The 15,408-nt window shown below is 40.7% G+C and overlaps 1 protein-coding gene across 1 annotated transcript in view; it reads left to right on the forward strand.

The window, feature by feature from the left end:
• FER (FER tyrosine kinase) overlaps positions 1-15,408 on the forward strand; it is a 202,114-nt gene that overhangs the window by 121,134 nt on the left and 65,572 nt on the right. Inside the window, exons 15-16 of the mRNA XM_066603044.1 lie at positions 4,820-4,876; positions 15,257-15,372. Of these exons, the coding sequence (XP_066459141.1) occupies positions 4,820-4,876; positions 15,257-15,372 (173 nt within the window). The remainder of the gene's footprint in view (positions 1-4,819; positions 4,877-15,256; positions 15,373-15,408) is intronic.

Below are 15,408 nucleotides of genomic sequence, written 5' to 3' on the forward strand. Positions count from 1 at the left end.
ACTTGTGATGAAATGTAGATTTTCTTATTAAGGGGACTTCATAGGAAAAATTGTGTATACGTTTTATCTTGGCCGTGCTGACGGGTATAGTTATGTTTTCTAAAGATAAAGTTGTGAGCTACAGGCTCTGCGGACTTATAAGGATTTGCTGTTTTAGGCTTATTACACAAAGCCAAATTATTGGTCCATGTAATATATATATTTTATGCCAGTCACCCGACTGGATCCTGTAGGAAGACTGTAAATCTTTGTTTTGTGTAATCATGTTTTGGGGGTAAAATCTACAGGCTGTTCATATGGAATAGGGACCGCTCATAGTAATCACGCCTAAAGACTAAGATTAACCCTTTCCAATTTAGTGTGGGACCTCATCCGACATTGGGATTTTCCTGCACAGCTCCTATGTCGGGAGAGGTCCAACACGTTTCTAACACTATGAGGAAGAGCGATCTGCCATGGGAGTTCTTTTCTGCGTATGTATATTACGGTATGCGGGAAAGCGGTCCGACATCCAGCCTGTCTTCTGCAAATGTATATTACATCCAGCATTGGACCTCCCCCATGCATAGTTTAATATACATATACAATATACATATGAATATTATACATATGTATATTATAGATATGACATCACAGACCTCTAGCCAAGCCAGAATCCTGCTGCACACTGACGAGGGGCAAAAACCCATAAATAACGGTCTGTGTATTATTTCTGGTTTGGTTGTCCATTCCCAATCATTGTTTTAAAAACTTTTTTATAGGGTCAGACATTGATTTGAAGGAATGCTGCCATCCAATAGGTGGCGCTGCAGAGGTATTGTTCCATCTTCCTTATTTGCATATATTTCCCAAAGGAGCATGCATGGCCTTAAGTCTCCTCACTCACCTCTCAGATGTCTCCATACACCTTTTTAGGTACTCTCCTTAAGCAGAGATGATAACCCTCCCCATCCAAGGAATCCACAACAGGCTTTTCCCACGCAAGATAAATACAAGCTTGGGAGTGTGCAGGTAGCCGGGAAATTGCTGTTTTTAGTCTCCTTTAACCCTTTCCAATCCAAAGTATAACTGTGTTGTCCTAACTCCTCAGTCAAGCTGACTGGAGATGAAATAGAGATGGATTTCTCAGTTGGCGTTGAACCTGCTCGGTTATTTATTCCTGGGAGATGAGCGGCAGCCAGTGGTTCCTGTACCTTTTGAAATAAACCTGTACAATCAACATTTATGTTATAAACCAATAGACACCCCACCCATTGCCATTTGTGTATTTGAGGTTTTTAAATCTACTTATGGAGCTCAGGGCTCTGTTATACTGCTACCTTCACACAGCTTTAGTAAATATTAATATTCTGTCTGCTTTCATCCAACATTACAGGGCATTCACTGAAGACTGATTTATTATTGCGTTGGTTAGGAGTCCTATAAATTTGTATACTCTAAGAATTGTTATAAGCAGTTATAATTTTATCATTGAACTTTACGGCTCCGTTAAGGGAACCAGTGGATTCAGAACTCTGTAGCAGATTTTAAAAACCCTCATACAGTTTAATGAGATCAATCCGCTCTAAATTTTTTGTCTCATTTAGATTGAATATGATAAAAACAATAGATACCGTGTAAGGGCCGGCTCACACTTGTGACTTGTTTAGTTTTTAAATTACCTACAGTCTCTTAGCGGTGTTTCGTATGAACACTGCACATACACAATGTAATCGCGTATCTACAGGATTTATAACATGTCCATAGAGAACAATAGGTGTCTATGATGCTCAATATGTGTTCAAGTAGAAATTGCTTTTTTTTTTTTTTTACCTGCCTATCATACGCAATTAACCCTTTCCAATCCACTGTCTGACCTCTGAAGACATTATGATTTAAGGCTGTACAGCTCCGATGTTGGAAGACATCTGTTGGGGTTCTCTTACTGTATATTGCCAGCCTCTCTGCTGTCGGAGCCTATCCAATGTGTCACCTCATGCAGTACTGGCTTTAGCCAGCATATAGCGCTGTTGTATAACGGCAGAAAAAGAGTAAGCCCCCTAGGAAACAGATACAAATTGGATTGGAAAGGGTTAAAAAACGGTAGCGTGAGTGGGTCAGTGAAAATCGATGTACTTTCATTTACTCCGCGGTGAAATTATGCTTGTGTGAGCCTGCCCTAAGGCCAATGTCCTCGGGAAACTCCTTTTTAAAGCATATGTAATTCTTCAGACTAAGCTGCATTAGTGTACCTGGAGAATAACACTATCTGGCCCTTATGAGTTGTCTTCTGAATGTTTCCCCATTTCCTTCCCTATTCAGGGTGTACAATTGATTCTCAATTCTCTCAGAACTGTTGGGAGGAGTTTTAGCTCTTATGTTGTGTTCTATAGATTGTGCAAATAACTGCTGATTCTGCTCAAAAACCGTTGAAGGGGTATTTCAACGATTTAGAGTGAACGTTTTATGCTTCATAAGGTGGGAACGTAGTTTTGCTATATAGTAACATAAATTGTTTTGCAAAGCTGCAGAGATATTGCTTTATTTACGGTTTCACTCACTTAGTTCACCATCAGTATAGAATGGTAAGAACCTGTATGCTCTACTTTTTTTTTATTTCTCAGGCATTCTCAGTGCCTTCAAATTCTGTAATGACACAGTATGTACAGTCGTGAATGTACACATTAGTAACTGGCAATGGGGCATTGTCGGAGATGTAGCTTTTGCATTCCCTGTCGGCCATTTTAAAATGACAATGTGGTAAACTGAAGCTAGCTTGAAAGCAGCGGTGGCACAGATCAGCAAAAAAAAGTTGTAGATTTCAATTTGAGTTAAGTGCACATTTGAAATAATTGCAATATGTGTAAACATTAGTAAAATTTTGCCTAGTCTCCCTTTTATGTAGGACTGTGTACAGCAAGACTAACCAGTGTAGATGTGACTAAATTGCGGAGTTTAAGAGGGGACTAGATTTCTTTCTTGAGCACTATGTTATAGGATATAGTTATTAGGTGACCAGTGGGTGGTTGTTATGGGTCTTAAATTTAGGTAGGAACTATCAAAGGTTGATCCAGGGATTATTCTGACTGCCATTTTGGAGTCGGGAAGAAATCTTTCCCCAAATGGGCTAATTGGCTTCTACCTCTTGGGGTTTTTGCCATTCTCTGGATCAACAAGGGAGTTGAAACAGGCTGAACTAGATGGACATTGTTTTCATTCAGTTTAACATACTATGAAATCACAACTGATAACTTACTCAACCCCTTCACCTCAAGTCTCCTAGACTTCAATTAACATGATCACTCACATCCCTTATGCACATCCTCTTCTATGTCCTGTCATCTCATGTCAATCATTTTAACTGCAAGCTATGGACAGCTAGGTAGGGGGGAAGGGAGACCCTTAGTGGCCAGCATTTTAGAGTATTTACCTGAAAGTGTATTTTTGTCCATAGAAGTTTTGCTAGTTATCCCACTGGCTATCATATAACCACAAGATGTTTGAACAGTAAGTGACCATTTAATGTTGTTTTTACTACTGCCTCTAAAGGCTAGCAAGAAGTAAGAGAGCAGATGAAAGGGAGTTTCGTGACTGCAAGATCAGCCTACACACAAGGTTTATTTGTAATCTATCTTTAATCTATACACCACAGAGACATACAGGTCTGCATAGTTTCTGGAAATGCAGACTAGTAGCTTTTTTAATCATGACTATTTGCCAGGTTGTTTCAGTCTTTCTTGAGAGGTATTGGAGCACACAATAAATGCGCTTGCTACAAAGTGTGATGCTGTGTAAAGTCAAGCAATGTAATGCTTGAGCTAAACTGGAAGGCACACTTTCTATTTCCACATCACTATTCTTCCAATTTTAGAAATAACCTTTTTATGGCATTTTCTTGTCTTGTTTGCGCTTTCCATTTAGCCCCTTCTAACCCGACAGCTTAATGCTTTGTGGTTTGATCCTTGGAGACGTGTTCCTTGTTATATATCTCTAGAGTATTGTCTGGACCAAGGTATAAATAGTTTGTGCAGTGTTTTAACATTTCAGTAGCACTTTCATACAGCCTTTGTAGTAAAGCTCTTGATCTTTATAGACTTTCTCATTTTATACTGTGCTTGAAATACGCAAGTGTTTGGTTATAATAAATGTGTACTACATCTTATTGGGTGCAAATCAATAACGTATACAGTATGTCTAGCAGGGGAGCTGCTGGAGTGGCAGAAATGTGTCTTTAAAGGGTGAGATCACAAGCATCCAGTATATCTAGACACAATAGAGGTCCTGTATTTGTTTAGTTCACACATTGATAAATGGGTTTACTTGAATATTCTTCTTTCACTTCCTTATTTCATGTATTTCCAGCATATTTGAAATAATGCCGATTTTTAAAAAATCCACATTATTAATTGGATCATGTTCTTTAAATATAGCAGAAATGAATGTTCATCATATTAAAGGACAACCATACAGTTATTCCAAGCGTTTAATATTAAGCTCATAAGAAATCACTAAATATTATGAAAGCTGCATTTTTGTCTGCTATCATGTAAGTAATTTTAGTATTCAAAAGCAGACGGCACCATATCCGGACCATTGTGAAATTGTACATGCTGTGCAATGCTTATAAATACGCCATCATGCTGTAGGCTTTACTCTGTAAAATGAAATTACAGCAATGTAGCTTTTAATATCCTGTTGTGCCAGAGTATTTTACGAGCTTTTAAGATGGTTTCAGCAATGTGGTAGTAATTGTAATATTCTCTACAGTTTTCTCCATCTGCTTAAGAGATCTTTTTATCAAGTGGAGGATGATATGATTTTTTTTTCTCTGTTTCTCCAGGATAAAAAATGGATTCTCAATCATGAAGATGTGACCCTTGGAGAATTACTGGGCAAGGTAAGTAAATGGCAGTGCAAAAGAGATACATTAATCTACCCATGAGGATGTTTGATAATGCGTATCAGGGCTATAAAAAAAAAAGTTTAATTTTGTTTTACCTGAGTTACAAAGAATTCTGTTTAACACAGCTGAGCAAAGATGGCCTGACATTGTTTAACCCCCAACAGTCACATTAAAATTGGAAAAAGACCTCCTGAAAATGTCACTTTTTTATTGTTGAGTTTGAATTTAAGTATCATGTAGATATATATGGCACTTGTAAGTGCATTTTTAACCCTTTGGTGACAAGGTTAGCCTTTATTTCAGTAAATTATATTCCCTTTTGGGTTCCAGCAGTCATAACTGTTCTATTTTTTTCATCATTTTAGCAGTATCACAACTTGTATTTTGCAGGACAAGTTCTAGTTTTTATAGAAACCAGTTTTGGGTACATATAATGTATTTAATAATTCTTATTAATTTGCTCTTGCCACAGAGTAGTTGAAAAGCAGCAAGTAATCAGAAAGTCGTATGTACTCCAAATTGGTACCAATATAGACTACGGGGCATCTCGCAACAAATGTTATGGCTTTCAGAAGATGGCAGCAGAAAATATTTTTATTTTCTCGTCCATATCATTGGGGGGCACAACTAAACACCTTGGGTATAGCTACTGCCTCTAGGAGACAGACATAAAGCAAAAAGATGTTAGCTCCTCCTACAAGCTATTCCTTTCCTGTTGGTACCAATCGAACTAGTTTTAGCTTGGTGTCCATATGGGGCAGACCTGGTTATCGCCCATCTTCAACATCCTCTTGGATTCAGGGAATACAGGGAAGCTGAACTCGTTAACCATGCTATTATCTATTTTAACCTCAGAAGAAAAGGATGCTCACCCAAGCTTTAACTGGGACGTGACCCGCCTGCTATAGTGTCCCATTTTTACCAGATCACTCCTTTCCTACTTGAAGGCAGGTGAGACAAGCCCGTACACTGCTGGAGCAAAGAGTGGTAAATATCTATCCTGTATAGAGGTGAGTATTTCCTCTCCCCTTTCCTCTCCCTTCCTCCCTTCCTCTCCTGGCTACTACAACCCCCATCCAGACTAACTGGTATCTCTAGGGTTCACCTGATCAACAGTTTGTTTGTTTTTGTTTGTTTTTAATTTATTTAGGGTAGTTGCAAATCTTCCTTCAGTGACAGTAGCTACTGCTACTCTTGTCCTGATAGTTTGTTTTTTTTCCCCTCTGGATCAGTGCAAGACATCGAAAGCGGGCACCCAAATCTACCATAGTTTACATTGCGCCAACTATAGTATGCTAGGTGCCAAGGGCGGATTCCCGTGGCTGGCGGCCACTTTCGTTTGCGGCCTTTATTTTTTTGCTACACATTGCTGCCAGCTACTACTCCTCTCTATTTGATCGCTGGCGCATAGCTGGCCAGAGTTAGAAATTTAGGCCCTGGTTTCAGGCCTACTCAGGCCACTCCTATGATATAGTCTCCCCCAGGGGATAGGGGAAGACTTATCAGTATGCAAACAGGAAACAATAGATGCAGGGCTTCTTCTGTTCTACAACAATGCCTGCACAGTGTTGCTCCCTTTCTGGGCATCCATTAGACATCAGGTGACTGCTGAGTAGGGTCCTTCAACACAAGGTTTTGCAGGGATTTGTGGTACTCTGCACGAATCTTCTCATAAGCTCCAACTTTCCCAGCAAGGATTCTGTGGATCATTATCTCCAAGTTCTGCTGTGGACCGGGTAAGCTCTGCCTGGTGGCTAGCTCCCATGTGCTATTGCCTTTGCTGCAGTACATCTTGCAGTAGTTTTTACAATTGCTATTTTAGTGCCATGTCTCACCCCAGAGCAGATGACTCCAAACGGGCTGGCGAGAGCCATATACTTTGCGCGCTCTTGCTGTAATACTAAATTTACATGCGGACAGTTTGAACCATTTTAATCTGTCTTCCATTGTAACAGTTAGCCGTAGAACCAATTAATGGCACCCATTCTGTCCAGGCTATACAAATCACTGAACCAGAATGGGCACGCTCCCTTTCACTGGTAGTCATAGACCTTACCAGGGCCTCTACCGTTTCTTTTTGGAAAGGCTAGACTGTTCCGACAGTCAACCTGGTCAAAATGTGTCTGATGAAGATGACCTGTTTATGCAGGACTCTGCCCGTTGTAAACACAGAAGAGAACAAGACCTTCCCACTAAAGGTGATCTCTAGATCTCCTGCATTGCCATCTCTTTCAGTTCTTACTGAACTGAGATCCTGATCTCCCTCCAGAGATATTAGTTGGTCAGAGGGCGAACGGAGTCTTCTTCCGATTCTTATTTGGATGAAGAACAAGTTTCTAAAATTTAAACTATAGTGGATTTCCTGTAATCTCCATAAGAGATATCTTTTCCAATCACAGTTCGGATTCCTACTACTCCTATTTAAACTTTGTTCATCTAGGAAGTTTCTTCCTGACCATCCAATGGCAAATACTTGCTACGAATACCAGCCTTTTCAGGCGGGGGACTACTTTGAAAAATCTATTGATGCAAGGAACTTTGACCAGGTGGGAAACCAAGCTACCAATCAACATTTTGGAATTTCAGACCATTCTCCTGTCCCTTCATCACTTCACACTACAGCTGACAGGGCTACCAGTTCAGGTCCAAACAGACAATGTGACGACCATCACGTACATAAATCGTCAAAGCAGGATTCACAGCACCAAAGTCATGAAGGAAGCAGCACTAGGAGTAGACAACTGGATAGCCAACTGCTTCAGCAGAAAGACAGTAGATCTGGTAGAATGGAAACTACATCCCTAGGTCTTTAGGATGCTTGTCTGAGGTGGGGTGAACGGGATGTCGACCTCATGGTGTCCAAAATAAATAGCAAGCTGCCAATCTTTGTGACCAGGTCTCAGGACCTTCAAGCTTGAGCAGTGGACATACTAGTGACAGAATTACGGTTCTCTTATGTCTTTTTCCCCATCCCACTAATCCTACTCAAGAAGATTAAGATGGAAGTCATTCTCATCGGCCCAGTTTAAGCGTGGTATGGTCGACACTCCCAGGCCCTTCACTCTTTGAGAAGATCTACTCTTGCAGAGATCTCTCTTCCACCCAAATTTGCCTACACTTCGTTTAACAGCATGGCGGATGAAGACATGGTCTTGAGAACCCATGGATTTGTGGAAATTGTGATTCAAACCATAATGAAGGCTATGAAACCCTTCTCTTCTCGAGATTTTCATCACATTTGGAAAAATTTATTTAGCTAGTGAGAACGCAACTTCCATCCTATGTGTTTCTCTTCATCCCATCTCCTATTCTTTTTACAGGAGAGTCTGAATATGGGCTTGAGTCTTAGTTCTTTAAAGCGTCAGTTATCCGTACTATCCATAGTTTTCCAGCGATCACTGGCCTCAAAGTCTGCTGTACGTACGTTTATAAGGGGGGCGGGGGGCGCTCATGTAATCTCGTATTGGATGCACTACAGTCTCATCCCTTAAAGGGAAGTTTAAGCTCTTTGTTGGCCTGGAAGGTGGCCGCCTTGGTATCGGTCACATTGATCTCGCAGCTTTGTTGAACAAGCCTCAATTCAGTTTTTCATCAGGGCAAAGTGGTCCTGCACCTCCTCCCTTTCTTCTCGCCCATCCCCCTTTCTTCCCTCCTTTCACCTGCCTTCATTTTGTCCATTCACAGTTCATCTGAGAAAACGCACTTTTCACAAGCCGGGTCTTGTGGATATACAATTTTTCAGATGCTCTGACTCTTTTCATGATACTGATGGCCTAAGACATGGTCTTCCAAGGTAGTCCTTTCTCACTGGATCTGAACAACGATGGTAGAGACATATCATGCTAAAGGCAAAACGCCTCCTTTCAGTGTTGCGGCGCTTTCTACTCGGGTAATGGGTGCTTTGTGGACGGTATGCAATGGGGCTTCCGTTATGCAAATGTGGAAGGCTGCTAAGTCTATGTTGCACACCTTTTCAAGGTTCTACCTGGTACATACTTTTCCATCTGGGAATGCCTTGTTTGCAGAATTTTACAAATGGCTATAAACTGACCACCATGCATCCTTCGATACTTTTCCCACCCTCAAGGGAGTGCTCTGGGAAGTCCCTAAGATCTTTCAACTGCGTGCCCCAATGATACGGACAAGAAAACAAGATTTTTGTACTTTCTATAAAATCTTGTCTAGTTTATTGGGGGACAAAACACCCACCCATGCTGTTTATTAGTATTTTTACAGGTATATTCCCCCTTGTTGGAGAGTTCTCTTTGCAGTTGCACATGGTGCTACAGCAAGTTTTTGTTACGGTACTAATGGGGTGCTTAGGTACGCATAGTGTGGGGCTCTCTGATCTACACCCATGCCACCGTCCCTTCCTGGAGATAGCCCTGATGGTGGACACGTCCAGGCTGCCAACTCTGGCCCTACGCTTACTAGGGCGGACACTGCTCCTGGCTCTTCCAGTCTCCTCCCCCTGCAGAGAGGGACACCGTATATCGGCCAGGCGTGAATACACGGCCGATATACGATCATCTGAATAAGCCCTAAGGTTGAGGGAAAGTAAACTTTTCAGTAAATGTATCTTTTGACTATTTTCAGTTAACCAGCCAGCCATCTTTTGGCCCTCATAGTTTAGTGTTTCATTCCTCAATATATCCATGTTCAGAATGCTCCTGGAATAATATGGGATTTTGTATGTAGTGTCCTGCTGTAATATCTGCAAAAAGGCGCAATAGGGAGCGCGCAGATCTGACAAGCTCTGGCATTATATGACATATGTGGACTTGCAGGAATCATCTCTGATCAATGTTCGCATCCAGTTCCATGCAATCTGTACCAGGTGGATGTTTTTGACTTCTGAATGCGTGATGAGAAGAAAGCAAAATCGTCGCCTAGGCAAATTTGGTGCCCTGCATTGTCTGCTCTATCCAAGGTCACTTGTTAGGAATTTAAATTCTGTAGTGAGTAAAGCCTGTCAGGACATTCCACCTCCTCCCACCCTTTCCATAAACCTATTCTATGAGATAATATATTTGTTTAATTTTTTTTGTTTACCCCCACTGTTTCTGAGCCCCAAAATTGTTGTTTTCCTGGTATGCAAGTAAGGTGTGAACCATCCAATGAGCTTGGTCTGAGCCCTCTACTTTTTTTTTTTGGCCCAATCTCCACCCCCTTCCTAATGATCTGATATCTCCAGCATCCTTGTGCTGTGTGCACAAAGAAAACTGGAAATGCCATTCACTAGGAAGAAGGGTTGGAGTTTAGGCTAAATGAAGCATGAGGGGGTTCAATTACCGTTTTGGAACCCAGGGAATAGTCTGCGAGTTGAAAAGAAGACTAAAAAAGTATCATTACGCGTGAGTTACCTATAGTTAACATAGGTTCACGGAGGAAAGTGTCCTGGTAGGCTTGCTTTTATATGGAAACCTTCATATAATCTACATAGCATTGTGGTAACTGCAACAGATTGCACGTCAAATCTATCAAACTTTACAGGAGAGGCAAAAAACATACCCATTTTGCCTCCATCATCCTGATTCATCTTATAGATAGAGAGGGAATTTGACTGTTTCTCATTGGTCTATTGACATACGACATATTGCAGTTGGTGTAGTTCACTAGATTGGCCACCAGGGTACAATAAACCAATTTTTTAAATTTTATTTAGTTTTTATATATATATGTGACCTATTGAAGTTACCACAACAATTATTTTTAAGAGCATCCCTGAATTTACAGAAGCAGTATTGCTAGCTGTGCTACACTATTTGCATAATTCCTATTTACTTCTATGGGAGTTACAGAAACAGCCAGAACAGTCCACTCAGCTGTTTTCAGAAAACCCCACAACTCCAGTAAGCCTAAATGCAATGCAGAGCACATGAAGGTGAGCTGAGAGCCGAGATGGGAATACCTCTTTGATTCAAATTTTGTATGAAATTGTTAAAACGGACATTAGCTCAAGGCACTGCAAGTCTGGATTGAAGAAACTTTATCATTTGAGACGTCGGCCAATTCCCATCCATTCTGTACTTCATAATTTAGTTCTTACTTTTAATTTGCCTTCAATTCCCACATTGGAAAAGGGCATGTTGAATATTTAACACACATTTCATACTAGAAATGATACAATGCATAATATGATTTTGGAATAAAATGCGGTTTCATTTGCCTTGCTGTACAGTGAAGTGTGAATAGTATAGAAAACAAATTAAACAAAGGGGTATTCCAAATGAGTCCTGTTCACCCAAAAAATAACACATTACAGGTATTGTGTGATCAGTCCAAGACAGACCCTTTTCCTGCGTGTTGATAAAATGTGACAATAAACAAAGTGTTCGGGAGAGATAAATGTCTGATTGGTCAACAGGATTTTCTATGCATTTATTTATTTCCACACTGTACTCAATGGACTGCATAGGTATACACAGTAGTTAAAGGGGTTGTCTCGTGAAATCAAGTGGGGTTCAGCACTTCTGTATGGCCATATTAATGCACTTTGTAATATACATCGTGCATTAATTATGAGCCATACAGAAGTTATTCACTTACCTGCTCCGTTGCTAGCGTCCCCGTCGCCATGGATCCGTCTAAATTCGCTGTCTTCTGGCGTTTTTAGACGCGCTTGCGCAGTCCGGTCTTCTCCCTGGTGAATGGGGCCGCTCATGCCGGAGAGCTGGTCCTCGTAGCTCCACCTCGTCACGTGTGCCGATTCCAGCTAATCAGGAGGCTGGAATCGGCAATGGACCGCACAGAGCCCACGGTGCACCATGGGAGAAGACCCGCGGTGCATTGTGGGTGAAGATCCCGGTGGCCATCTTGGTAAAGGAAGAAAGAAGTCGCCGCAGCGCGGGGATTCGGGTAAGTAAGAAACTTTTTTTTTTTTTTTAACCCATCCCTTGGGTTTGTCTCGCGCCGAACGGGGGGCCTATTGAATAAAAAAAAACCCGTTTCGGCGTGAGACAACCCCTTTAATACTTATGGCTTCTCTGGTTCATAACCCTTACAGAACCGGATCTACAGCCATTTGAAGTGGAGTTGGGAATTGTAATTTTTACAGCTGTCAGTTTTTAGTCAGTGTGTTTTAGAGGAAAGGGGAGGGCAGACGAGTCAAAGCAGAGAAGCTCTATGTCCCAGGGAAAGGAAGGGGGGGACATGAATTGTTGTTCATGTTATCACTCCTCCATCAGGGCTCATACATATTGGCGATTTAGGTTTTCTAGCAATGCAACAGCGAGTGAAAATGCATGATTATAAAGCCAATGATTTTCAATGGTTTCATTCTCATTTGCGATGTGTTCACTCAAGCATTACTACGATAAAAAAAATCAGCGATGTCATCCATTGTTTTCAATGGGTGAAGATCGTAAAACAGCCTTGGAATCCCCCATAGCGAAGAGAGAGAAGGGTGGAGTTACAGGGGATCTCCTACATATCTTCCCATATTTGGATGGGTAGGGGGCGGGGCTATAGGGCTTTCCTGGGGCTTCCCAGAGAGTAGGGACAAGGGGGCTAGAGGGATTCTTATAGTGATTCTTCTCTATCAAAGAGAGCAGGCGGTTAAAATGCTTTTTGTTTCCTGTTCTCCCCAGCAAAGAAAAATATAATAAGTTATTCAATACAATATATGTTCCCAAAATTCATTTGGATAAGAACTAGAATTTGCCCCACAAAATACAGGGTGTTATACAGCTAAAATGACAAAGCAAAAGTTTTAACTACTGGAACACAACAGGGGATAAGATTTATTTACTCTCAAGGCTAAAATTGGTCCCTAGTGTATCAAATATGACATTGTGTGCCAAATATATTTATATGAGACATAAATTAAATATCTGCAATAAAAAGTGATCTTTCTCGGGAGGGTTTGTCCAAGTTGAACCTGACTGTTGGGGGCTTAAGTCATGGACTGCTAACCTTACAATCTGTAAAATGTTTTACTAAACCAGTGATTTTATTGTGGTCTCTCGACATCCAGAACCTGAGGCAATAAAGTAGGCCTAAATCATAGTGCTCTCTTCACCATTCTTCAAATTTGAGATCATGTTTTGATATTTATGTCATCAGAGGTCTTTTGAAGCTTCTGCCCATTGAGGCATGGTTCACACTAATCAATCTTTCTTGAGAAGAAAAGAATTGTCAGTATCCAGGCTTTTTATGCTTTTGTTTAATGGGCAAAGCACCTGTAATACCCACACTTCCACTCTCCTCTTCTTAGTAAACCTCAGTGTTAATGACTTCAAGTGCCAATTACCAAAAGGTGTTTCAAGTTGTCACACTGCACTCTGAATATTTACACTGTGCGCAGTAAAAGACATTAACGGAACAACTTTTCATGTATTTTCACGTATGAAAATATTTATGTTGCATAGTGAACACCGTAAAAATAATTTTAAAGCGTAATTACAGAATTGATATTTTTCTTTTGGCTCACCTCCCAACAAATGTAATAAAAGCAGTTGAAATGTCATATGTGCCTCAAAATGATACCAGTAAAAACTACAACTCTTCCTAGAAAAAACAACCCTCGCAGAGCTCCACTGCCGGAAGAATAAAAATGTTGTGTGTCTTAGGCTGCATTCCCACGAACGTATATCGACTCGGTTTTCACGCCGAGCCGATATACGTCGTCCTAATCTGCAGTGGGGGGAGGATGGAAGAGCCAGGAGCAGGAACTGAGCTCCCGCCCCCTCTCTGCCTCCTCTCTGCCCCTCTGCACTATTTGCAATGAAAGGAGACGGGGCGGGGCTAAGTTCCGAGGAATTAGCCCCACCCCCATTCCGCCTCTCCCCATTGCAAATAGTGCAGAGGGGCGGAGAGGAGGCAGAGAGGGGGCGGGAGCTCAGTTCCTGCTTCTGGCTCTTCCATCCTCCCCCCGCAGATGAGGACGACTTTATATCGGCTCGGCGTGAAAGACGAGCCTATATACGTTCGTGGGAATACACCCTTAGAATGTGAAGAAGCAGATTCAGTAGTTTTTCTTCAAAATGTGTTTTTTGTTTTTTTTTGTGCTAAAGTAGTATAAAAAAAAATTCTATATAAAGTTCATATGATAATAATTGTGCTGATTCAGAAAAGAAAGTTATTGTGTTATTTTTACCAAATAGTGAACTCCATAACAACAAAATCCCAAAACAATATTGGAATTTGAGTGTTTTTTCCCTGTGCATAAAGGTTATCCAACACCATATACTGTGTATACACAGAGTGCTGCTGTTAAAATGTACAAATCATCCCAAAAAAGAAGCCCTCGTACAGCTATGTCAACGAATTGGGGCTCTTGCAACGCAACAATGAAAATTGTTTCATCCTTAAGGGCTTATTCACGCAAGTGATATTCTCACGTAAGATTTTGTACGATGCGATGCAGCGCACAAAACACGCCTGAATATGAAGTCTTGTTTTTAATGGACTTATTCACATGAGCAGCATGTTCTATCTTGGGTAAACTTAAAAGACCTTGCCTGGCACTCTCATGCCGTGCGATGTGATGTTTACCATTGAAATCAATGGGAAATGCTTGTGATCCTTTTACGCGCGAGAAAAGCGCGCCAGAGGATCGCAATTTCTCAGAAGTGAATCAAGACGTTTTTAATTTAAAAAAAAAATGCCTTGCATCAGCATGAAAAACACACACTTGCAATGCGACTGTTGTGCTCTTCCCTGTGAATGTAACCGGACGCACAAAACAGGCTGATTAAAGAGGAACTGCAATAAAAAAAAAAATTAGGGGTAGGAAGTGTTAAGGTGGCTGTACACATTAAATGAGTGCTATCTAATCTAGACCACCGGCTTTATTCAGCCGTTTCAGCTTGGAAGCAGAGCAAAGGGGTCAGTAATGAAGAGTTTCTTTTATACTTTTAGTATCTTGGAATGCAAAAAGATAAATTGCCCCAGTGCCATGTTGGTCACCTTCGTTAACTACTTAATAACGTTTGTCACTACACCAACATTCAGTAAGGTTTTTATATTAACAATTAATGAGCGCTTTAATGATTATTAGCTTTTGGATACTTCTTTCATCTTCCACTCTCCATGTATATTAAAGCTATTTTTGGCCGTAGTGGAGCTTCTTACAGGAAAACCTGTTCTCATTTTATTATGTATATCTTATATGACTCTTTTTTTTTTTTTTTTTTTTTTTTTAATCTTTCTTTGATATATCTTGCTTTTGGTTTGACACCTTTTTGCAAGTAAAAATTGTGTGGGTTATGAAAGGACACTGAATAGACTTCCTTTTATGTCTGAAAGAGTATAAAGTGCCTAAATCTCTAGTCGTTTTATAAATAATTCCCCTGTTTTCCTGAATTTCATTTTAGGCAATTTCTCCTAATTTTGAAGCTAACTTTTTACTATGATTTGATTTTCCTATTACAGGGCAATTTTGGTGAAGTTTACAAGGGAACATTAAAAGATAAAACGCCCGTTGCTGTGAAAACATGCAAAGAAGATCTTCCTCAGGAATTAAAAATCAAGTTTTTATCTGAAGCCAGGTGGGAAAGGACGTTAACAGTATTGGATATTTGTAC

This window comes from Eleutherodactylus coqui, chromosome 5 (genome assembly GCF_035609145.1).
Source record: "Eleutherodactylus coqui strain aEleCoq1 chromosome 5, aEleCoq1.hap1, whole genome shotgun sequence".
Taxonomy (NCBI): Eukaryota; Metazoa; Chordata; class Amphibia; order Anura; family Eleutherodactylidae; genus Eleutherodactylus; species Eleutherodactylus coqui.